The 25,864-nt window shown below is 43.9% G+C and overlaps 1 protein-coding gene across 1 annotated transcript in view; it reads left to right on the top strand.

Annotated features, from left to right (window-relative positions):
* Nucleotides 1-25,864, top strand: part of CLIP1 (CAP-Gly domain containing linker protein 1) — a 124,157-nt gene that overhangs the window by 37,747 nt on the left and 60,546 nt on the right. The window contains 5 exon segments of the mRNA XM_079943608.1: nt 2,328-2,899; nt 17,362-17,486; nt 19,508-19,730; nt 23,487-23,684; nt 24,313-24,416. Coding sequence (XP_079799734.1) covers nt 2,328-2,899; nt 17,362-17,486; nt 19,508-19,730; nt 23,487-23,684; nt 24,313-24,416 — 1,222 coding nt within the window.

Below are 25,864 nucleotides of genomic sequence, written 5' to 3'. Positions count from 1 at the left end.
TATAAAAGGAGCCCTAATTCTAACTCAGGCAAGATGGTTCTTTGGGGCCCGAGCCCGTCATCTTGTCGGTCTGCTGGCTTTCCGAATAAAGTCATTATTCTTTGCCCCAACAGTTCATCTCTTGGTTACCTGCCTGTTGTGTGGTGAGTAGTACGAGCTTAGACTTGGTAACAACATCGTAGAGGAAAGCTTGACTGATAAAGCAAAGGACTGTGAAGAAATGGGTTTATTTAGCCTTGGGGAAGTCAGTCAAAATTGGCATCCCCTTCTCCTCAAAATCCTTCCTCTTTTAAGACCCCTCCAAATGCCAAGCCTTCTATAAGGCCTTCCACTGTTATATTTACCCCTGTTAGAATTGTCTTTTTCACTTTTAGTATTTTTCGTGCGTACCTTTTAGCACTTGAAGTCCTTGAGTCCAGGGATCATGAGTAATTCAACTTGGTTTCTCCAGATTACTCGGCACACGTTAGGATTTTTTAAATTAAGATTAAAGCAGCTTATTAATACTAAAACTTACACGCTTAAGAGGAAGTGATTGCCAAGGAATTCAAGACACTTTTATGAACATTGTTTTTCAGAAATTCATGCTTGCAGCACTCTGGGAAGAGTAACTGTTGATGTGCAAAGCCAGAACTGATGCTAAAAAAAAAAACTGGCCCCTGTCTTTGGCAGATTATTATCTGTTCTATCTGAGAGCATCCACTGTCTTCTAAACAAACAAACAAACAAGCAAAAAAACCCTCCACAAATGGAAACTCCACAGTCCCCCTTTCTATGTAGGGTAAAGAGATGTTCAGCACGCACTCTCGCTCCACTGAGCCACTCTGCTCCCCAGTCTGTGTGATTCACTCCTGTCAGTCAGGCCTCAGACTAGATATCACCTCGTCCAGGAGGCCTTCCCTGACTGCTCTGCCCAGAGGCACTGTCTCCTTCACAGCACTGAGACCACCTGAAGTTACCTGGTGTGTGCCTTGACTGTCTGCTTTTCCATCGCTAGACTCTGAGCTCTATGAAGGCATGGACTGTGCTGTCTTGCTTTGTCCCTGGTGAAGAACGATGCCTGGGACTAGTTCCGGAGTGGTAGGAACTCAAGAAAGATGTGTAACTTGGATAAATACATTATTTCATTTAATCCTCATTCAAAGAAAAAAATCCCTCAAGATAGATATTACTACTTTCCCCTTTTACAGATGAAAAACCTAAACTAAGAGAGGTCATGGAACATCCTGAGATCACGATATGCCCAGTAAATGGCAGACATTAAGAATTCAGGCTCTCTTTGCCAGTTCACGCTAAATATTTAATAAACGCTTGCTGGGTGAATGCGTGAGTGTATTTCCAGTGTAAATATCACATTCCTGGCAGAATTTAACTCTGTCTTTACCGTAGGGTAGAGTTTGCCAAGTCGTCTTGCCTTTACAGGGAGTCAGGCCATATGCTCTCTTTTCTTCCCTGCTGTGATTTCCATTTCTGCTAGCAAAGGAATAGTCTTGGAATAATGATGGTAGGGACTGCGGCACTGAATCCCCTCCTGCATCAAGTTAATTGCGAATGTGTATGGTTAAATGGGCCTAGTCCTGTCAGCTTTAACTGACCACTCAAATGGGGGAGTAGAGCCCGTCTCAGTGGGTCTGAATGGGCATTTGCTCATCATGTGCAGGATACAGGGTGAAGAATGAAATCGGACCTATATTATGAATTCTGGGAAAAGGACTCCTTTTTTCCCCAGTTTTGACTTCTTCCAATCTTAATTGCAGATAAGGACTAAGTCTTATCAGCTCATTGAGTTTTGACAGCATTGAAAATGGTAGTGATGCGGGACTTCCCTGGTGCTACAGTGGTTAAGGATCTGCCTGTCAATGCAGGAGACACGGGTTCGAGCCCTGGTCCAGGAAGATCCCATATGCCACGGAGCAACTAAGCCCATGCACCACAACTACTGAAGCCGGCGTGCCTAGAGTTCATACTCTGCAACAACAGAAGCCACCGCAATGAGAAGCCTGCGCACTGCAATGAAGAGTAGCCCCTGCTTGCCGCAACTAGAGAAAGCCCGCGTGCAGCAATGAAGACCCAACGCGGCCAAAATAAATAAATAAATAAGTTAATTTAAAAAAAAAAGAAAATGGTAGTGATGGGTCAAGTACTTTTTGCCGCCTTGCTAAAAAAAAAAAAAAGAAAAAGAAAAAAGATAAACAGAGTACCTCTTGAAGAGTTGTGGCTACTTCTGTTGCTTTTGGCCCTTTCTCTAGTTTATTTTCCTTTTAACTTAGGGGTTGTCTGCTTAAATATGAAATTGAATCTTTTCTGATCCTTTCTTCTGTTTTCAGTTGCAGCTCCAATAGAAAAAACAATATCCAGTGAAAAAGCATCAAGCACTCCGTCTGCTGAGACACAAGAGGAGTTTGTGGATGATTTTCGAGTTGGGGAGCGAGTTTGGGTGAATGGGAATAAGCCTGGATTTATCCAGTTCCTGGGAGAAACCCAGTTTGCACCAGGCCAATGGGCCGGGATTGTTTTAGATGAACCCATAGGCAAGAATGATGGTTCAGTGGCAGGAATTCGGTATTTCCAGTGTGAGCCTTTAAAGGGCATATTCACCCGACCTTCAAAGTTGACGAGGAAGGTGCAGGCAGAAGATGAAGCCGACGGCCTGCAGACAACTCATGCTTCCAGAACGACTTCGCCTCTGTCCGCTTCGACAGCCAGCATGGTGTCCTCTTCCCCAGCCACCCCCTCAAATATTCCCCATAAATCGCCCCAGCCAACCGCAAAGGAACCTTCAGCTACGTCTCAGATCAGCAACCTTACAAAGACCACCAGTGAATCTATTTCCAACCTTTCGGAGGCCGGCTCAGTCAAGAAAGGAGAAAGAGAGCTCAAAATTGGAGACCGAGTATTGGTGAGTCCATGAACCTTCCAAGGTCGTTACGTTGACCTGAGTGACGGGTTGAACTACACACATGCGGGCTCAGAATCTGTTCTGTAGGGATGACCATTCATTTATAGAGTAAGTAATCAGCTTTTCTGGTTCCTTTTATGTGTAAATATACAACAGATTAGAAACTGGCTACGCAGTTTGTGCGTAGTATAAGCGTAGGTTTGCAGGGATCGACTCTAGTTTTATCTTCGTTTAGTCAAAAGAATATTGAGTTTTTAGCTTGTAAATATTAAGGTAACTTTACTTGACAAAACAAGCTGAGAGGTGGACTTAGACGTTTTTAACAAAGGTTTTTTTTTCTTTCTGGTTTTTAATTTTTGCTTTAAGGATAGTGTGTGGGTAAATATGAGATCCTGTTTCTTTGAGTGTCTTGGAAAACTCAGAGATCACAGGATGTTATTTCAGAATTTCTCTGCCTTTTAAATGATCAGGTTTAGGTCTAGGAAAAGAAAGGAGGGACTTCCCTGGTGGTCCAGTGGTTAAGAATCCACCTTCCAATGCAGGAGATGCGGGTTTGATCCCTGGTCCGGGAACTGAGGTCCCACGTGCCGAGGGGCAACCAAGTCCGTGCGCTCTGGAACCTGCGCGCCACAACTAGAGAGAAGAGTGTGCGGCAGCTAAGACCCGATGCAGCCAAATAAATAAATAAATAAATAAATATTAAGAAAAAAGAAATGTACTGTGGTTTCTTTTTTTTTTGCTAATAAGCAGGAAACAATGTATAAGGTCTACATGCTGTACATTCTAGAACCCCCGAATGACACAGTGACTGATTTATTTTTTTTTTGTTTGTGTTAAACGAGAGGCAGTGTAGCAGTGCTAAAAACACAAGCTGAGTCCAGCTCTGCCTTTGTGACCGTAGCAAGTTATTTAACTTCTTAGTTTTCTCATCTATGAAAATGAGGTTGAATAATAGTGCTAACATCTAGCATTGTTGTGAGGATTAAATTAGCTGATGCATATGACATTCTTAGCAGTGCCTGGTATCCAGTTAACACTCAAGACATGGTAACTTTTTTTTTTTTTTTAAACAGCAGAACCTTATTTGTTTATTTATTGGCCACACCATGTGGCTTGTGGAATCTTAGTTCCCTGACCAGGGATTGAACCTAGGCCCTCGGTAGTGAAAGCACCGAGTCCTAACCACTGGACTGCCAGAGAATTCCCAAGAAATGGTAGCTGTTTTTCTCATTGATGAAAATTTAAAGCTATTTTCTGACTTTTTCAACACTTTAGTCAGTTCAGTTCAAGGTATGACGTTTGTCTGAAGTCTTTGACCCTGTGCTCTTCAGTTTCCTTTGTATCCGTAAAAATTCCATCAGTCTTGGAGGCTTACAGTAATATAATGGGAAAAAAAGAATGGCTGTTAGCCTTTAGAATGTCCCGTGCATCTCGTTGAACGTGTCAGCAGTATATGGAGTAGCCCCCATAGAATTGGTGAGGAAACTGAGGTCCTAAGAAGTACAATCACTTGCCCAAGGTCATACAACCTGAAGAGTGGTGCTTCTGCAATTAAAATTTAGGTATTTTTACTCCAGAACCTGTCATGGAGAGCTGATGATTGATAGTATAATTTTGAAATTGGAAGTTTTTGTGATTTTTTTTGTCCTACAGACAAGAAAACTTAAGCCCCAAAAAAGGCAGTGACTCCCTGTAGTCATATAGTACATTCACTATAGGTTTTAGATTTAGAACTTGGGACTTCTGTCTCCCAGTCCTGTAGCATCATGAATCTAGAAGGCCCCATGCACCTGTGGGAACCCTTTAATACCTGTTACCTTCAACGGGGTCCTTCTGGATCTCTTAGTTTCAAGGTCAGTAGGTTCCTTCTTCTGGTTATAATAGTCATGAGTTTTAGCAGTGGATGCTTCAGAACTCAGAGCATCATTTCAGTATGTCAGTGCTCTGCGGCTCAATCTGTAACTTGTTTGTTTAGCTCATACTCACTTGCTATACCAATTTTATTTTATTTTTATTTTATTTTTTAACCACGCTGAGCGGCTTGTGGGATTTTAGTTCCACCACCAAGGATTGAACCCGGGCCCTCGGCAGTGAGAGCATGTATCCTAACCACTGTTGCAGTGAAGGTTTTTTTTTTTTTTTTGCGGTACGCGGGCCTCTCACTGTCGTGGCCTCTCCCATTGCGGAGCATGGGCTCTGGACGTGCAGGCTCAGTGGCCATGGCTCACGGGCCCAGCCGCTCCACGGCATGTGGGATCTTCCCGGACCGGGGCACGAACCCGTGTCCCCTGCATTGGCAGGCGGACTCTCAACCACTGCGCCACCAGGGAAGCCCAACAGTGAAGGTTTTCTGATGCTTACTCTTCTTTGCATTTTTACTGATGTTTACTTCCCCTCCCCTCTCCTCCACTTTTTACTGTATAGATATTGCTGCCATGAATGCCATTTAAAATTTTTTGTGTGTATCTCTCTTACTTTCCTAGGATAAATTTATAGTGGTGGAATTACTAGGTCAAAGGACCTAAAAATATTTAAGACTTATGGTACCTATTTATCTAGTAAGCTTTGGTTAAATCAGAATCCTGTTACCTTAGCACAGGACAGCTTTGTAGGTTAGACTGCAGGTTGTATGCAATTCCATTCTAAGTGCTTAGCTATAAATGAAATGGGGTAGCGTATGGCATGCTTTCAAAACAAGTAGCTCTCCTGTTCCACCAGAGTAAGAAACAGTTGATTAAATTTCTAGTCAAGTATTGTGCTGCTTGGCTGATAAAACAGACAAAATGATAAGGTCCGGATGGTTTAGCTTACAACAGAAGGCTTCCATGAGGATGTAAGGATTAAAGTGGACCTGAAGGAGAGTAGGAATTGGCCAGGCAGAGGAATGGTAGTGGCAAGAGGGAACATTCTAGCAGAGGGATTGGCAAACTCCCCACATGGGAGGGAGTTGGCACGTTTGGGGAAGTGGCCAGTGTCATTCCGCACAGGCGGAGGAGCCCCTAGGGGTAGGAGATGAGACTCATTCACTAGGTGGTGTCTGTGGGGACTGGTGACATAGGGCCTGTAAGTTTAGGCCGTGTTAAGGATTTTGATTTTGACCTTAAGAGCAACAAGAGTGATGAGCGATGTGATTAGATTTGTAGTTCGGAAAGATCGCTCCAGCTGCTTCGTAAAGAATAGATCAGAGGTGGTTGAAAGTGGATTTGGGGTGACCGTTCTTTGAAGAAGTCGGATGTTGAAGGAGAGTAGAGTTGTCAGGCTGATGCTGGAGGAGTATTGGATCTAGGGAAGATGTTTTCTAAAGATGGCAGAGTCCGGGGTGTTTACATCCTGACTAAACTGATCTGGACTAGAGGAACAGGGTGCAGATACAGTGGTGGTGGGGGGAATCAGTGTTGGGATGAGGTTCCTGGGAAGAGGTGGCACCCTGAGCACACACGGGGATTGCTTTGCCTTCGATTGAGACGGACGGAGATTTCCTCCATTTTTATAGTAAGGAAGGAGAATCTGCAGGTGCAGGGTGGTTTGTAGAGGCTTGAATGGTGTATTTGTAGGAAAATTTTAATTACATGTTCAAACCTAGCATACTTGGAACAGAATTTGAATCTCTAAGAGTCTTAAGTCTAATGAGAGTGTTTTTAGAGGCAGTAAAATTATTTACTGTTTTGGTTAGTATTTCTAGGAGAAATTAAAGGAGTACCTTAGAATCCCAGTATTTCAGATCTGGAAAGGCTCTTTTGAGATCAACAAATGCCTCCTTTTGCTTAGAATACTGAAGCCCAGAGAAGAAATGCAGCTTGCCTCAGGCCATATGTGATGTACGTGTATATGTATCATTATGGCCTCTTGTTCCCAGTTAATATGTTTTTTCTACTTTTTTTTTTTTTTTTTTTTTTTGCGGAACGCGGGCCCCTCACTGTTGTGGCCCCTCCCATTGCAAAGCACAGGCTCCGGACGCGCAGGCTCAGCGGTCATGGTGCACGGGCCCGGCCGCTCCGCGGCATGTGGGATCCTCCCAGACCGGGGCACGAATCCGTGTCCCCTGCATCAGCAGGCAGACTCTCAACCACTGTGCCACCAGGGAAGCCCTGTTTTTTCTACTTTAATGTGCTGCCTTGTTTAATAGAAATCTTTGATTTAGGAATGTAAAACATTTTTACTTCAAAATTCATGTATAAAGGGAATTAGATTTAGAAATCTGAAATATTTGATTGGAATTCCCCTAATTAAAGAAAACTTCTGTTGGCAACCTAAATGTACATCAGTGGATGAGTGGATAAAGGTGTGGTATATATATATACAATGGAATATTACTCAGCCATAATAAAGAATGAAATCTTGCCAGTGGCAACAACATGGATGGACCTAGAGGGTATTATGCTAAGTGAAATAAGTCAGAGGAAAGACTGATATCATATGATTTTCCTTGTATATGTGGAATCTAAAAAAATGAAACAAACCAATACACATAATGAAACAGAAACAGACTCATTCATGGATACAGTGAACAAACTGGTTCTGCCAGAGGGGGATGGGGGGGGAGTGGGCGAATTAGGTGAAGGGGATTAAGAGGTACAAGCCTCCAGTCATAAAATAAGTAAATCACAGGGATGTCATGTACAGCCTAGGGAAGGTAGTCGTAATATTGTAATAACTTTGTATGGTGATAGACAGTTACTAGAATTTTCCTGGTGATCATTTCGTAACATATGAGAGTATCAGGTCCCCACGTTGCACTCCTGAACTAATGTGACATTGTAAGTCAGTTATGCTTCAGTAAAAAACTTCCAATAGAACTAAGTTCGTTAGGTCACTGTTACGTGAGGAGCGGTATAGAATATTCCCAGTCCCGCCCCCAGTGCCCTCGTGGAGCCTTCCACTTGGAACGAGCGCAGAGAGGGCAGGAGTGGAGGCTGCCTTCTCCACACAGCTCTCTCCAGTTCTTGCTCTCATCGCGGGAAGAGCAGGAAAGGGGATTTCTGCATCAGGTGTGAGGTTTAGCCCGATGACCTCTTGAAGATCCAGGTGGGAGCTCCTGAGCTATGACTGTATTGGGCACTCCCATCTTGGGGGAGGCAGTCCGGGCCTGGGGAAGCCTGTCCTTGCCCCCCTCCACGCTGGTGGGCCTCAGTGGGGTAGATGAGCTGGGTCAGTTGGAGCTGCTTGTAACAAACCCATCTGCCTCCTTCCCATCTCCCTCTGGCCCCTCTGTTTTCCCATTTGTCCTCACGAATATTCCACAGATCTCCTTAGTTGAAGATTGCTTTCATCTGTCTTGTGGCATGAGCTGCTTTGGGCTGATGCTGCGGTCCAGCTGACTCTCAGACTCACCTCTTTCCAGACTGGGAATCCCTGGGATGACCAATTACTCGGAATGTTTTGGAGATGGTCTTGCTGCATTTTCGGGTGTAGGCACTATTTCAGGGATGTGATGTCAGGTTCTCGAGAACTTGACTGACTTCCAGCCGTTCTGTTTCAGGATGGTTGTCTCCATGTCCGGTACTGTATGTTCTATGCTGAATTCTTAGCTTATGACCAAGTATGAGAAGGAGACTTTTTACGCTTTTGTTTCTAAAGTGACAAGCTTTATCTTTCTACGAGCTGCTCGCAGGGCTCTTAAACTTATATAAGAATCCTATAGTGTAAATCTGTAGGTCTTTTGGATACTGTGAAAGGGAAAAACATCTTCCTGAGATTTAAAAAAAAATCTTATTTATAAGTTATTTTGCTTGTGTTTGAGTCTAAATAACTACAGTTCATTTAGTATGTACTTTTCTGTGTGTCTTCATTTGTTCAGCATTTGTGAGACTTATTATAACATGTAAATTTAAAACACACATATAGTGGGGTCATATATACACACCATTTTACAGTATACTTTGATAGATTGGGGGCATTTCTATGCTAGTAAATAAATACAACTCTTCATTTAAAATAATAAGCTGCTGTTTGATATCACACTGTTTGGGGCACCTAATTTAATCATAGACATTTAGATTGCTCCCTAGAAATGAAATTTCTGAGTCAAAAAATACATAAATATTTTAAATCATAATAAATATTGTCAAAGTACAGTCCAAAAAGCCGTTAGCATTTTATGTTCCCGCAAAGTGTGTACCAGTGTGCCCTTTGTAATAATTTGATTTCTTCTGTTTTTCTCAGTCTTCTTACCAGTGACTTATAACCCCCAAATCTACAAGTCTCGTTGTGATATTGCACTTATATTGGGCGTTTGTTCATCATCTACCTGGGGGGGTCTTGGGCTCTTTTTGGGTGGGGCGTCTGAGCTCTAGGGAAGCTGTTCTTTACACAGTGACCTCTCCTTCCCTTGATTGCTGATACAGTAGCTGTTAGTAGAAGGATCTGTTATTTTGTATGGCCCAAGGTTGAGAAGACTCCAGATGTTCACATTATGTTAACTCTTTCTGGACACCTTGGCTGAATGTTGAGATCTTTTCCAGCACCACAGTCTTAGCCTAATTCCTTTGCAGTGAGGATTGCTGCAGATTTGAATCATTTTTTCTGATTTTAGTTTTCCTTTTTTTTTTTCCCTCCATTTTCAATTTCCATAAGCCTTAAATCTTAGTCAGCATAGCCTTGTAGGGTTGTCTGGGAAGGAGCGCAGAGAATCACACTGTTGATGAGAAGCTAGATCCGGCAGCTTCCTCCTCTCTGTGCACAGCCGGGCGCAGGAGAGCCGCTTCTTAGTTCATAGTTGATAGCGGGGCTCCTCTTCCTGCTCGTTGCTTTCAGCTGTGAGCGGGTAGGATTCGTGTGCTTTTGCCATGTTCACTTTTGAGGCTTGGGAATGCATAAACTCATCCACCTGCCCGCTGGATTTCATGTCTTTGGTTTTACTATCCGTCCTCCTCTCTGCGGCCCCATTGTCCTGCGCTGCCTTGCATTAAGCCATCATCCTCTTCACCTGGACCCCCAGACCGCTGTCCATGCTGCTAGCCCCGTCTCTCCTCGGTTCTGGTCTTCACACAATTACAGAGTGATACGCCTGACGCGTGGATCTCATCACGCTGTTCTCCTGTGCGGTGGCGCCCTGTCTGCCTACACCAGTGCTGTTTTCACAGTGCTGGGGGTTTTCTATGGGGCTCAGTACCTGGGCACTGGCTGGTCGGTGTGAAATTAGGTTCTCTTTGCAAACCTAAGCCGGTATCTTTACGCCAAACATGTCAAAGCTGGTACCTCTGCCTTGAGGACTCTGTGTAGGCTCTTGGGGCTTGGGAGTTTCTGGGTTGAGGAGGCACCTTATGCTGTCTAGCTTTGGGACTTGAAGAGAGGAAAGTTGGACCACTGCCCGGGCCAGAGTCTAATGTTGAAATGCCTGTTGCTAGATCACATCTTCTAACTTTTAATACTGCGTCTGTGAATTCTTTAAGCATACTTACAAAAATATCTGAGGCTGAGCCTCTTTGTAGCTTCTGACACACATAGATTAGAAAAGCAAACTTGGCTAATACCATTGTGGTCAAGTGGGGTACTTTTTGATCTCAGTGCCTTAAGAGAGTGTGACTCTGGCAACTAAATATTCTGCTCTTTTATCAGCCTCAGGGATAGTAGGGTTTTTTTTTTTTTTGGTTCCTATTAAATGTTTAAACAGTTACAAATGGATTTTTTTAAAGATTCATTTATTATTTATTTTTCTTTTATGGCTGTGTCAGGTCTTTTGTTTTAATAGCAACAGTTTAATTAATTAATTGTTGGCTGCGTTGGCTCTTCATTGCTGCGGTCGGGGGCTACTCTTTGTTGCGGTGCGTGGGCTTCTCATGTGGTGGCTTCTCTTGTTGCAGAGCACGGGCTCTAGGCACACAGGCTTCAGTAGATGTGGTGTACAGGCTCAGTAGTTGTGGCTCACGGGCTTAGTTGCTCCACAGCATGTGGGATCTTCCCGGACTAGGGCTCGAACCTGTGTCCAGGTTCTTAACCACTTAACATTCTTAACCACTGCACCACCAGGGAAGTCCCCCTCTATGTATTTAAAATGATCTTTTCATTTATTTATTTGTTCATTGCCCATCTCCCTCTGACCAGAATTTAGGCTCCATGAGAGTCTGGAAGCTTTCTGTCTCATTCACTGTCTTTTCCCAAGCACTTAGAACAGTGCCTGGCACACAGTAGGTGTTCATAAAATATTGTCAAAAGAATCAAAGGGTTTTAAATACTGTTGTCACATTATACCCTTAAAGGGGAGGAGTAACATTGTAAAGTATGACAAGAGATGCAATTAGGACCAGTGGATAAAAACCGGGCTAGGCGAATCTTACCTTTCTTGCAGGAGTTGCCCAGTGGAGCTGCCCTAAGCTGGATTGCTCTCTAGTTGAGGTAATACGAAATATGGACGTCATCATCTCACAGGTGATTAAGTTTTAAGTCAGGGCTAAATCTGTATGGGTAAATACCAATTAGCTATAGTTACCTTTTTAAATTAAGCTGCTTAACCTACAATATGGCAGATAAGAAGCCACCTCAGGAAATTCAGTTGCTCACGAAATCCCTGTGGAACAGTCCCTCATTACCACCCACTGGACATTTTATAGCTTTATAAATTGAGGCACGGTGAGGTTAAATGGCTTGTTTGAGATTTGATGAATAGATGGGAGAGTTGAGAGAGGATGAAAGGTTTCCTGTTTCCTGTTTGTGGACCCATTCATCAGCCCAGCAGAATGTTTTCTTTTTAAATATTTATTTATTTATCTATTTGGCTGCGCCAGGTCTTAGTTGCAGCACACAGGATCTTTTTTAGTTGTAGCACGTGGAGTCCTTAGTTGTGGCACACGGGCTCTTAGTTGTGACATGTGGGATCTAGTTCCCTGACCAAGGATGGAACCCGGGCCCCCTGCATTGGGAGCATGAAGCCTTAGCCATTGGACCACCAGGGAAGTCCCCAGGAGAATTTATCAGTGTTCTTATTTTTCAAAAGAGTTTACAAGAAGGGTGTTTGTCTCTGTTCCCACAGCATCTCTTAAAGTGCTTATCACTTTTTACTAGAAATATTTGCTTGAATTTTTCTGTCAGTGACCAACACTGTATTCTGTTTATATTTGTATCCTCAGGGCCTAAGCACTCAGGAAATATATATTGAATGAATGAATGAGAGCTGAAAAACCTGAGATTTGCTAAAGCCTGACCACAGCTAGGTTTTCCTTTAGCTGAGTTTCTAATTTAAATTAATTTGGTCTCCAGCAAGTGACTTCTAATTTTGACTTAGGTTGACCACAGTGTTATGAGTTATACGTATATATTCTGAAAGTAAAGAGAATGAATGGTAGTTACTTGTGTTTGCCGTAGGGATCCACTTTTTTGTTTTTTGTTTCAATGTTGTAAAATTTATCTTTAATAATCTTGATATCTGGGACTTCCCTGGTGGTGTAGTGGTTAAGACTCCGTGCTCCCAATGCAGGGGGCCTGGGTTCGATCCCTGGTCAGGGAACTAGATCCCATATGCATGCCGCTACTAAGAGTTCCCATGCCACAGCTAAGAAGCCAGCGAACTGCAACCAAGGAGCCCACTTGCCACAAGTAAAGAGCCCCCCTGCCACAACTAAGACCCAGTGCAACCAAATGAATAATAAATAAATAAATATTTTTTTTAAATCCTGTTATCTGCCCCTAAAACATAGATTTGAAAATTGTGGCTTATACTTAATGTAAGTGCACATGCTATAATACTCTGGGTTCTCTGGAACACGTGAGAAGTAAAACTTAACTTTATAAAACCGTGTTTAAATGCTTAGAAAAAAATTTGACTGTAAAATGATTAAGTAGAAAAGTGAGTGATTTTGGATGTGACTTTCTGTCTGTGTTAAAGATATTTTGAATAATTACTAAGGATCTTTCACAGGGGAAAGGAAAGCATATTATGTTATATGAGTCAAGAATTTCAAGTTAGGTGAGAGAAAAAGTATAAGAAACTGCCCATGCTAGGAACTAGTAGTCATCCATTTGAAACAAACTTTATGGCTTTTTTTCTTGGGGGGGGGGTAGATGTATGTTCTGTTACCTGCATTTAGAGAAAAAGTCGCTGATCTGTTTGTGGTAATTTGTTATAAAGCTTCTGATCTGAGTGAAGCCACGGTTTGTTTGGAGAATTTACTGCCCACAGCCTGTTAGACGCCTCTTGGAAAAACAGTTGTCATGACAGTAACTTAGACTCACCCCCAAAGAATTCAACAGATTATCTGGAAAGATTGCATCATCTTTAGCTAATGTGCTGTGTTCTGCTCATGTGATGCTGGTTAGTCTGCTGCTCTGAAAGGTGTGTAAGAGGACAGAGAAAACAGAGGCCAATTTTATATAGGTTACTATTCATACATTCCATGGTTACCAATAAGAGTGCTAAAAAGTCCCATTTGCCAGATCTAGAACTAGTACTTTCCTTAGCATGGACACACTGGCTGCTAACATATAGCAGACTCTCACACTATCTGTCAGACACTGACTAAACAGTTTTATGTGGATTATTTTATTTAATCTTCACAGCAATCCTGTAATTATCACCATTGTACTTATGAGGAAGCTAAGATTGATTGATTTATTTATGGCTGCATTGGATCTTAGCTGCAGCACGTAGGCTCTTTGTTGTGGCCCAAGGGCTTCTTTCTAGTTGTGGCACGCAGGCTTAGTTGCCCCGCGGCATGTGGGATCTTAATTCGCCGACCAGGGATCGAACCTGCGTCCCCTGCATTGAAAGGCAGATTCTTAACCATTGGACCACCAGGGAAGTTCCGAAACTAAGATTTAGAAACTAAGCAACTTGACTATTTCCTAGACAGAGCTGGCATTTGAATTTGTTCAACTTGGAGCCCATGCTTACTTAGTCTGTGTTAGCATATTTCTTCCTTTGCTCTCTTCTGAGCCATCAAATTCAGCCTCAGCCACTGGATATCTTTTTCCTTTTGTTGGTTTACATGGAAAAATGGCCTTTTCTGTGTAGTTCCCTACGGAGAAGGTCACCTTTCATTTCTTCAGCAAATGTTTGTTGAGTGTCTCCTGCTGTGCACTGTGGATTGCGGTGCTGGACACAACGGTTCCTGCGTGGAGTTTTCTCCAGCCTCCAACTCCATCTTTCCTCAGTGACACATGTCATGATACCAGGATGTTTCTGAACTGTCCGGGGACTGCCTGCCCTCTGTCACCCTTCACATGCTCTCCTGCCTAGAGTACCTTAAACTGTAACTGCTTTGGTTCCTTAAATCAGTTTCACAAAGAGTTTGTCTTTCAGAGAAAAAGTATATAGCTTTGAGACTTTAACATTTTCCATTTTCAACAAAGCTTAAATAGAGGGGCTTCCCTGGTGGTGCAGTGGTTGAGAGTCCGCCTGCCGATGCAGGGGACACAGGCTCGTGCCCCGGTCCAGGAAGATCCCACATGCCACGGAGTGGCTGGGCCCGTGAGCCATGGCTACTGAGCCTGCGTGTCTGGAGCCTGTGCTCCGCAACGGGAGAGGCCACAACAGTGAGAGGCCCGCGTACTGCAAAAAAAAAAAAAAAAAAAAAAAAGCTTAAATAGAGCTGGAAAAAAATGTGTATCATCCCAAACTCATAGGAAACTATATTCAGAGAAAAATTAGAACAAAATAGCTTTGGTATTAAAAAGCAAATTAGTATTGGTCTTAAGAAGTTAGGAAGGAAAGAGTAATAGACAACAAGGAAGTGGGAAAAAAGGAAATAGTGAGATAAAAAGTGAATTAAATAAAATAGAGAACATTAAAAACAAAAAGGAAAAACTTAAAAGCTGGTTCCTTGTGAAGATCGATAAAATAAGTTACCTTCCCAAGGTAAGTCTACATTTAACACAATCCCATTGGACTTTTTTTTTAATTAACCAAAATGATTTTTAAATTTATTAAATCAGTAAACCTACATAACCTAAATGTCTCCCAGTGGGGGCTGATTTAATAAACTGGAGTGAATCCGTATAGTGGAATGACGTGCGATTGTAAACACAAGGAGGACGTTCTCTGTGTCTTGATGTGGAATAAAGCGAGGTGCAGGGCAGCTCATGTAGTACAGGTGCAAGACAGCTCATTTTTTGTATGTAAAAATGAAAGGGAGGAGTAAAAACATGAATTAACATTTCCTTTTTAAAAAGAAATTATTTATTTTTGGCTGTGTTGGGTCTTCGTTGCTGCACGTGGACTTCCTCTAGTTGCGGCGAGCGGGGGCTACTCTTCATTGCAGTGCGCGGGCTTCTCATTGTGGTGGCTTCTCTTGTTGCGGAGCACGGGCTCTAGGTGTGCGGGCTCAGTAGTTGTGGCACGTGGGCTCGGTAGTTGTGGCTCATGGGCTCTAGAGTGCAGGCACAGTAGTTGTGGCACACAGGCTCAGTAGTTGTGGCTCACAGGCTCTAGAGTGCAGGCTCAGTAGTTGTGGCGCACAGGCTTAGTTGCTCCGCGGCACGTGGGATCTTCCCGGACCAGGGCTCGAACCTGTGTCCCCTGCATGGGCAGGCGGATTCTTAACCACTGCACCACCAGGGAAGCCCCAACATTTGCTTTTATATGCATAAAGAAATGCTGGGAGGAAGATACACTCTACCTCAATAGCAGTGGCTACCTGTGATGGGGAGGGTGGGATAGTTAGGGACACGAATTTAGTAAGAGAGGCTTTTCCCTGGATTCATATATTTAAAAGTTTTTGAACCATGAGAATGCATTGGCTATTCACGAATTAATTCATGGGCTTCCCTGGTGGCGCGGTGGTTGAGAGTCCGCCTGCCGATGCAGGGGACGTGGGTTTGTGCCCCGGTCCGGGAAAATCCCACATGCCGCGGAGCGGCTGGGCCTGTGAGCCATGGCCGCCGAGCCTGCGCATCCGGAGCCTGTGCTCCACAACGGGAGAGGCCACAACAGTGAGAGGCCCGCGTACCGCAAAAAAAAAAAAAAAAAAAAAGAATTCATTCGTTATAAAGAGTTACCTTTTTAATCAGTAAGAAAAAGGTGAACATCCCAAACGAAAAATGAGTAAAGTACATATTGTGATACATCTGTACTGTGGATACTAAACAGCTGCCATAAAATAGCAGGGAAAATGGACCAAAATGTCAGCAGTGAGTGTCCCTGGGTGTTGAGATTACAGGAATAACATTTATTTTTTGTTCATAATGTTCTTAATTGCCTGCGGTGACTCGCCTCTTGTATAATTGGGGAATTTTTTTTAATTAAGGAAAAAGAGGGAATTCCCTGGTGGTCCAGTGGTTAGGACTCTGTGCTTTCACCGCTGGGGCCCAGGTTCGAGCCCTGGTTGGGGAACTAAGACCCCGCGAGCCCTGAGGCTCAGCCAAAAAATTTTAAAAAAAGAAAAAAGAAGCTTAGCTAAAAGTAAGAAAATCAGTATTCTGAAGAATAATAGTAATAAGGGAAAGCCAGCCCCAGGAAATATCATGCAGGTTGTGAAGTAGCAGTAATCAAAATGCCACGGCAGTAGCACAGATACTGAACTTTTGAAACTGTAAAAAGACTCAGATCTGTTCTTATGTGCATGTGAGAGAGAATATGATAAAATGAGTATTTGAAATAGAAAAATAATGGCAAAGGGAGAAATAATAAATGCTGATGGGATAATTTTGGAAATAATTAATGTTTGCATGTTATGTCAAACAACAGCTGGGACAAAGACATTTAAAAAGATTCACAGCTTTGAGCAGCTCACGTAAAATGTGAAGAACAGTCATTTTAATAGTTGTGAAGAAATGGAGAGCCTCACAGTGGAAAATATCAATATTTAAAATATTTTAAAGAGGACTTCCCTGGTGGCGCAGTGGTTGGGAGTCCGCCTGCCGATGCAGGGGATGCGGGTTCGTGCCCCGGTCCGGGAAGATCCCACATGCCGTGGAGCGGCCGGGCCCGTGAGCCATGGCCGCTGAGCCTGTGCGTCCGGAGCCTGTGCTCCGCAGCGGGAGAGGCCACAACAGTGAGAGACCCGCGTACCGAAAAAAAAATATATATATATTTTAAAGAATTTACATTTCATGTGTGTGGATGTGTGAATATTTGTCTTTAACATGTACGTGTTATTGCTTTACCTGGATAATGATGTAAAGGACGTTTGGGAACATAAACACAGCAATTGTTACAGTGGATTGTGCATGAATTTTGTTTTTCTTTAAGGACGTAGGGGTTTTATTTTTGTAGCAAATATTTATTTTGAAGCAGAAACCTCCCTCTGGAGTAATAAGGTATTTTTTTAATTGGACTAAATGTTGATGACTGCACATCACCTAGGCGATTTCATTATTGGACTATATCAGGTATCGGATCACTCTGGCGACTGAAGTCACCCAGGTGAACTTTGCTAACCTTTGGAGAGAACTCTTTGAAGAGTTGGAGAGGAGGTTAAGAGAAGAGCTGCTTGGAGAAATGATGGAACACAGTATTGGCTGCAGCTGCAAAGGATTAAGCTGTGAAATTGTAATTACGCTCATCTCTTCCTTTTAACGTTCTCTTCTTCCAGGTTGGTGGCACGAAGGCTGGCGTCGTCCGGTTTCTTGGGGAGACAGACTTCGCCAAGGGGGAGTGGTGTGGTGTGGAGTTGGATGAGCCTCTTGGGAAGAATGATGGGGCTGTCGCTGGAACAAGGTTTGTTTGCAGTTGGAATCTCGTCTCCCTCTTGCATGTAAAGGTGCTCAAGCCGATCCCACCAACCGTGTATAATAAAATGGACGTGAGTGTTTTGAAGAGCTGCACTTTTATTTCCTAAGACTCATCTACAGGTTTTTCCCCCCGCTAGAATCAGAGTCTTTCTTTTGACTGTCTGTTTTAGTAATATGTGCAGTGCGTCTGAGTAGATTCTGAGCAAGTATTTGGTTTATTTGTCTAACTATTTATTTTATTTTAAAAATTTATTAATTTTATTTATTTTTGGCTGTGTTAGGTCTTCGTTGCTGTGCGTGGGCTGTCCTAGTGGATCCTTAGCCACTGCACCACCAGGGAAGCCCTATCTGTTTATTTTTAAGGCTTTTTTTTTTTTAGAGCAGTTTTAGGTTCACAGCAGAATTGAGAGAAAGGTACAGAGATATCCCTCCTCTACCCCCTGCCCCACACATGCACAGCCTCCCCCATTATCAACATCCTGCACCCAAGTGGTCCATTTATGACAGCTGGTGAACCTATATTGACACATCATTATCCCCCAAAGTCTGTAGTTTATATTACAGTTTATTCTTGGTATACATTCTGTGGATTTAGACAAGTGCGTAGTGACATGTTTCTACAATTATAGTATCATCTATAGTGTGTTCATTTTATTTTTCAAAATAGAAAGGAAATACTATATCATCCTTTTGGCTGCTCTCCCTTTGATAGCAGTCAACGTCTGAATGAGTTTCTGGGCGTTGGAGGGTAGGGGGAGTGAGGAGAAGGAAGCTGCTTTTGTTAGGACGAGAACGCAAAATGTGTCTTTATATCTGGTGACAAGGATTCCATCCTGTGGCAAGAGGACTGACGGCAAGCACACCTATTCCACTGTGAGGATAACCCCGCTCTCACCTCACAGGGATAGGGTGGGAGTTAAGTCATGCAGATGAATGCAAGAGGCGTTTCCCACACTTCAGATGCTTTGAAGGCCTTGGGCACAGTTGTGGTCTCTGATGCATTATTGTTAGTAGTATAAAGTGTTGTAGTTAACATTTTACTTATAAAATGTTTACAGACTGATTATAAGCATATAGGTCTTATGTACCAAATGCAATAGTAATGCCTCGAGGAGATTAAAAAAATCTCTTGGTGCTGCAACGATTATGAAGCCATATCATTGATATCCTTCATATTAAGTTGTTATAATTCGCTGGAGTCGTGAGATCTCCAAGTGTCAGTACCAGTTGATACTACTCCACCTTTACTTGAGTGAATCTGCCAGAATTAGGTGCTTGTTTGATTTCTCTTGCCCTTTGTTTGGCAAGGTTTTATTAAGTGGGATCACTCCTCTGCTGTGTGTTTATCAGATAGTAGAAATACCTTCCCTGTGCGTTAAATCTTAGTAACAGATGAGTGATTCCATCTCTGTGTATCATACTGTTATTTCCTAGTGTGTTTTCTAAAACATTATTGTGGGGCTTCCCTGGTGGTGCAGTGGTTAAGAATCCGCCTGCCAATGGGGGGGACACAGGTTCGAGCCCCGGTCTGGGAAGATCCCACATGCTGCGGAGCAACTAAGCCCGTGCGCCACAGCTACTGAGCCTGCACTCTAGAGCCTGTGAGCCACAACTACTGAGCCCGTGTGCCGCAACTACTGAAGCCCACGTGCCTAGAGCCCTTGCTCCGCAACAAGCGAAGACACCACAATGAGAAGCCCGCGCACTGCAACGAAAAGTAGCCCCTGGTCGCCGCAACTAGAGAAAGCCTGCACGCAGCAACGAAGATCCACTGCAGCCAAAAATAAATAATTTTTAAAAATAATAAATTAAAAAAAAACTATTATTATGGTTATTTATTAGCTTGCACACCAGTGAGTGCCACGGGCTGGTGCACCACCCCAGCTGGTTGGTAAAATTCACAGCAAACCAGTCACGAGTTACGAGTCAAGAGAGCTTTTTGGTTATAGTTGTATTTCTTGTAATTAACTTGCCTCTTGTTACTATTCCTGTTGTTGTCCCCTAAAGGTATTTTCAGTGTCAACCCAAATATGGCCTGTTTGCTCCTGTCCACAAAGTGACCAAGATCGGCTTCCCTTCCACCACACCAGCCAAAGCCAAGGCCGCTGCCGTGAGGCGGGTGATGGCGACCACACCCGCCAGCCTGACGCGCAGCCCTTCTGCCTCTTCTCTCAGCTCCATGAGCTCTGTGGCCTCCTCTGTAAGCAGCAAGCCCAGTCGGACAGGATTGGTAAGCCTCCTGCTGCGTGTTTCTGCGTCCCAGGCACTGTAAGTGCCCCCCAACCCCACCCCGTCAGTGTGCCTGCTTTGCTTTAGGAGATGTTAAGTCTTCTCTTGCCCTTGTACTAAATGTTCTCTGTAGCTTGTGAATGTCCTTACAAATTTTGCAACAAAACAAAAACCTCTAGCAAGAATACAAGTTTGAAATAAAGAATTTTTTTAACAGCCCTTTTCAGGTTCCTTAGACTTTAAGATATAACAGTTCTTGGTGAATCTATAGTAACTACTACTTAGTCTAACATATGGGATGATTGAGTATTCTGAAATTATTTTGGCATCAGAAGGACAGGAGAATTGGAGGGATCCTTTTCCTCAAGGACCTGGGTCTCTTTCTCTTTGACATCAAACAATTTTAGGAACTACAGTCGTTTGAGAAAAGGCATGTTCTTAGAATTTTAGTGTTATGTTCATACAGTCTAACCCGCTGAAAGCAGTTGGTGTGTGGAGCGTTCCTGACTCAGGCCAGAGGATGCAGAGGGGAACTTAGGGAACTTGAAAGGATGCTAGGAAAAGCCATGTTTTGTTTTGTCTCCATCTCCCCCTTCCCCCACTCCCTCTTACTTTCTCCCTCTCTTTCCCATTTAGATCAGCAAGAGAAAATCATCAGAATCAAAATAGGCAGCATCTCATTCTGTTTGTTAATGTCATGCTTTTTTTTTTTAGCGTCAAAGCAATGACTTTTTGGCTTTGCTCCCTCCCACCCCCCACCCTTTAGTTTATTCACTGGAAGTGAGGCAAACACTGTTTAAATTTGAAGTGGCAGTATGAGGTTGTACCCCAGACTGAATTCAGGATCTCTGCTTTATGACAATGAACGACAGACAGGAGTTAGAATGTGAAGTGTCATGATCGGGCAGTAAGGCTGCTGGCCCTTGATCTCGTTTTGCCTTCTCTCCATTGACCTTGGGCAGGGAAGGCAACGGTTGGCCCTTGATCTCATTTTGCCTTCTCTCCATTGACCTTGGGCAGGGAAGGCAACAGCGGAAGCGTCTTTCTTTAAAGTAGGGGTTATGCTTCTCTGGACTTTGTTCCTCTTATGTTCAAGTAAAATAAATACCTGCTTGGACTATGTCATTTTGCATATAAAAGTCTGCATCTTCAACAGAAAAATTACAAATGGACTTATGAGAAAAGCTTGTCAAGAACTTTTTGAATGTTTGAGTGAAATGGATGAAGAAACCCCTCTGTTTGGATGAAGCCTTGTTCAGAGTGGGTCAGCAAACTCTAAAGTGGAAATCGAGTTTACTAATCCAGGAACAATTCCGTGAAAGTATCTACCCTGGATTAGGAATTATTTCTTGTGTAATTTTTACTACGTTGTAATTAAGTGTCTGTTTCTTTGGAGATGCCCAAGCGCCCCCGCTGCTCCCGTAACCGGTCCTCTTACTTTTTAGAACAGTTCTGATTCCTTAGTTCACCTCATTTTCTTTTGAAGAAAACTAGCAAAAGAGAACTGAGTCTCCTTGCCTTGTAAAACAGCTTGTTTTTTGTACCTCTTTATATAGAGTGGCTATAGTTTCTAAACCAAAAATCACCATAAAAGAATATACCAAAAATACAGAGTAATTGAAAGCGTGACTTCTTAAAAATGCACCTCAACAACGTGATCCCTTGTGTGTATATATATATATATGTATATATAAAGTGGGGACATTCCTTAATGCACAGCGATCTTCTGAAAGAATTGAGTACAGAGGTGCCCAGCCTTTCTGGTTCCACAGAACCTTTAGTCTCAGTTATTTTTTCACAGTGCCCGTAGGCCTAAAGAAATAGGTAACAGTTCTGTTTATTAAGTAGTTAGGTCCAAACAACTTAATATTTATGTCCTAACAATTTAATAGCTCTTCAAAAAAAAAAAAGGTTCACATTAATTGAAAGGAAAAAGAATATTTTTAATTCATTCTTGAATAACCACAGTGAACTAGTATTAGGTTGCACGCTCTTCTTGGGCACTGCATATCCTGTCAGACCTTGGACTCTTCCTGGACACCGCCACCCTCACTTCCTGTGCCACATTGGTTTTTGCACAGTACTTGCTTTTGGTCTGGCAGTAGCCAAAACCCGGCTTCGGAAAGACATGACGTTATGGAAAGGAATGTAGTACAATCCAAGGTTGAAACTGAATCCCCTCCAGCTAGCAGTTTGCATGGTATCCAACGGGTGTCGCTGTTTCCTTGTGTTTCCCTGTGAGTTTGCTGCAGTACCCTGGGGTGTACCTCTGCGTGGGGTTTGGGAACCTCAGATTTAGTGTATTCCGGAAGAAACGTTAGTACGAGAAAGTATAACCACATAGTAAAATTGGAAGATCAAGGTCAGATGGTTCAAAGAGAGACTAGGAATTCCCCGCCGCCCCATATACGTAAGTAATTCAAGAAATTTCACTAAATAGAAACAGCGAAGGACAGTTTGGGTGTACTTTACTCTCATAGCTGTCAAACTGCCTAACTCTGAACTGACGGCAGGTCCTCACTGTCAGTCTGCGTCCTGGCCGGGGGCTCAGCTAGACGGAGGACGAGGAGAGCCTTCAAGCAGCAAGCGAGGCTTTGACTGCAGAGGGTGAAGTCGAGCGGCGTCGACCCGGAGCCAGTGATTGCCAAGTAAATGGCCGTGGACAGACGCTCACCAAGGGATGTGGCCTCTTCTGGACCACCTCCCAGCCCCCGGAGCCCAGCTTGGAAGAGTGTTACTCAGCTTGCCCACATTACCTATGCACATTTAATGGAAGGTTACGTCCTCTGTGTTTTTACATGACGATTAGCCATCTTGAGGAGGTATCGGGTGTGTGAAGCAGCAAAGATGAACGGGTGACAGCGCTGAAACACGTTTTCTCCACGCCTCAGCCCACCACTCTTCCCCCCTCCCCTCTTGTTCCCCCCCCCCCGTTCCCTCTCCAGTCCCCATTTTTTCTCCCTCCTTCCTTCCCCTGCTTCTCTTTCTCCACAGGTTTTTCTCCCCCCCCTTCTCTCTCCCACGCCCCTTTTCCTCCTTTCTCTTACGTGTACTTGCACTCTCATTCACCCACTCACACGTGCTTATGAAGGCACGTACAGGTTTCCTTTTAATCTTGTGTCTTTATAAGTCTTTCTGGTGACTGGGATTCAGGTCCTCATGGCTGGATTCCTGGGTGAAATCACCTCTGCCTTTCATCTTGAAAGACAGATGAAGAAAATCCTGACAGAGATCCAGCTGCGTAATCAATTGAAAGAAGGTTTGTGACTCCAAGCGTGACCTCTTGGTCACGTAATGGTATTTAGAAGCTTAAGAAGTTGAAAAACAGGTCTAATCCCAAACTCTAAGGATCAAAAGATTGGCCAGACTGTCATAACAAGAAGATAACTATTCATGAAGCTCAGGCCGAAACGGAGTCTAGAGAAGCTTGGTACCTGGGTTCTGAGGAATTTTTTAGATTCCTACCCGGCCCCGTCAGCAGAGCTCAGGGCACCTTTGCTTTTGAGCCACTTCTTCTAAACATCTTCCCGGTTGTTCCATGGCTTCTTTACATTGCTGGGTTCTTTGTGAAATTGGCAGACAGGAGGCACACGCTGTCTTGTTTCCTCGATGAAAAGCCTTTCCTAAGCCTCGGCAAGCCTGCGAGCTGGGGCAGTGCTTTTTGCTTTGCTGAGGAGACACCTGCCTGCATGCATCGCTCCCTCCTTGCATCCCTGATAGCATCATCGCCCTTCACTTCTTTAACTTTCCTTTGCAGTTGACCGAAACCTCCTCCCGTTACGCCAGGAAGATCTCCGGCACCACTGCCCTCCAGGAGGCCCTGAAGGAGAAGCAGCAGCACATTGAGCAGCTGCTGGCTGAACGGGATCTAGAGAGGGCGGAGGTGGCCAAGGCCACGAGCCACGTGGGGGAGATAGAGCAGGAGCTAGCTCTGGCCCGGGACGGACACGACCAGGTGAAGTCTGGCACTGACCTTGTTGCAGAGATGGTGACAGGTTCTAAGCTGATCTTGTTGCAGAGACTGTGATGGTTTCTAAATTGAGGGAGGAGGTTGAACAGTGTACTTGGTGCTTGGAGCCGGGGAGCTGGTCTCGAGCGCACTGGAAAGGAGCATAGATGTCTTTGCTGGGCTTGTTTGAAAGCTGTGCCCTGGGGTACCAGTTTGCATCATCATAAAGATGAAGTTCTGTTCTTCTCGAGTCTGTTGCACTCTTTTGGTCTTTACATCCAGGTCTCTTGGCCTGTCTGTGTCAGGTGAGCGTGTGTACTAGGACCTTACCAGTGGCGACGGCTCCTGTTTTGTACATTATGCTTTGTACGAGTTTCAGCTCAAAAAAGATGAGCGTTGTTTTAACATTGCCCCCTTATTTCTTTAATGGTGTGGTTTTTCATCATCTAGCTCCCAGGAGTGCTGCCGAGAATAACCTATCATAAGAGATCATAGAAAGCATTTTAATGCGAAAAGGTTTTTTGAGTAATGCCGACCCACAGTGGTACCATTTAGCCGTAGCTCTTTGGAGGCATCCCTGGGCATGCATCTGGGTCAGAAGGAGGCCACTCACCGACACCCTTGCCTTCCCCAGCATGTCCTGGAATTGGAGGCCAAGATGGACCAGCTGCGAGCAATGGTGGAAGCTGCTGACAGGGAGAAGGTGGAGCTTCTCAACCAACTTGAAGAGGAGAGAAGGTGATCCTGAACTGTTCTCCTTTTAAACAGCCTTCGGGAGAACTCCCCCATCAACAGCCTTGTTGGTGTCAAACCCTTAGAACCAAAGGACTCTCTGTGTGTTCAGTGGAGATTGAACTCCTCGTGCTGTGTGAGGAGGGTTTGCTTTGATTTGACTTTTTTGAGAAGTTTGGAACCAGCTAAATGTGCCCTGGTTAATTTAACAACTATTTATTGAGCACTTGCTGTGTGCCAAACATCCTCTAGAGGATGGCCTGAGTCAGTTAATTCAAACCCAGCTTCTACCTAGAGCCACTCCTGGAAAAAGGATCTTCTAGGCCCAGTTACCTGGTATTTATGAAACGCCTTCTGCATATCTAATGAAATCGTATTGTGTCTGGGGGGTGACAGAGGGGCCCTGACCTCAGGAAACTCATTACCTTTATAGGAAAACAAAACTCTCAATTAGAGAATTATCCAGGTCAGGATGAAATCAGGTGCTAAACTGTGTGAGACAGAGAAAGCAAGTTTGATTCTTATAAAAGGTCTTTTGAGACCATTAGCGAACAAGATCTCTGGGAAAAGTGTCTGCGTGGAAACGATTTGACTGTCTCTGGGCTATGGGACGTTGTTTGTCCTCGGTTGCACTTAATGCCATCTCCTGTCATTTCTGATCGCAGCGATGTAATGCAGGGCTCTTTAGGATGGTCACGAGCACTACTGTGCTGGGGGATACAGGGGGATAGTAACAGTGCCTCACTAGGGAAATGGCTGTCCCACTGGAGAGAGAAGCACTATACACAGAAAGTTCTCCTTGCATCCTAAAAATGGCTACGAGTGAACGAGACATAGTGACAGGCCCTTATGAAGGCCAAGGCATCTGTACCACTTGCTTCGGTTTTTTTTTTTTTTTGCGGTACGCGGGCCTCTCACTACTGTGGCCTCTCCCGTTGTGGAGCACAGGCTCCGGACGCGCAGGCTCAGCGGCCATGGCTCACGGGCCCAGCCGCTCCGCGGCATGTGGGATCTTCCCGGACCGGGGCACGAACCCACATCCCCTGCATCAGCAGGTGGACTCTCAACCGCTGCACCACCAGGGAAGCCCTGCTTCTGTTTTTAAACCGGCTGTTGCTCTGCTGACTTCTGGGCAGTAGAAATGCCCCCCAGCTCTCCAGTAAGCTTGAGGGCTTTAACCTATGATTGTATTTCTGACTTAACCAAGTAGAATTTTTTTATTCTTAATTTTGTTAGAAATGCTAGTGAATTTGAAAGATTTTTTTTTTTTTTGCATGTAGATTTGTCCTCCTTTTCTTCTCTTACATCCAATTTTGTAAAGATTCACAATGTGGGTGTTACCCAGATTTTGTAGATCTTCCTAGTATCCTATTTCATTGACTTTGTGATGGCATTAATTGAAACCCACGTGCCATATCAGAGATTTTTAAATGTGAAAAAGAAATGTGCATTTT

Source organism: Stenella coeruleoalba (genome assembly GCF_951394435.1).
Source record: "Stenella coeruleoalba genome assembly, chromosome: 14".
In the NCBI taxonomy this organism is placed as follows: domain Eukaryota; kingdom Metazoa; phylum Chordata; class Mammalia; order Artiodactyla; family Delphinidae; genus Stenella; species Stenella coeruleoalba.
The sequence above is the reverse complement of the archived record's forward strand: the minus strand, read 5'-3'. Positions and strand labels throughout refer to the sequence as shown.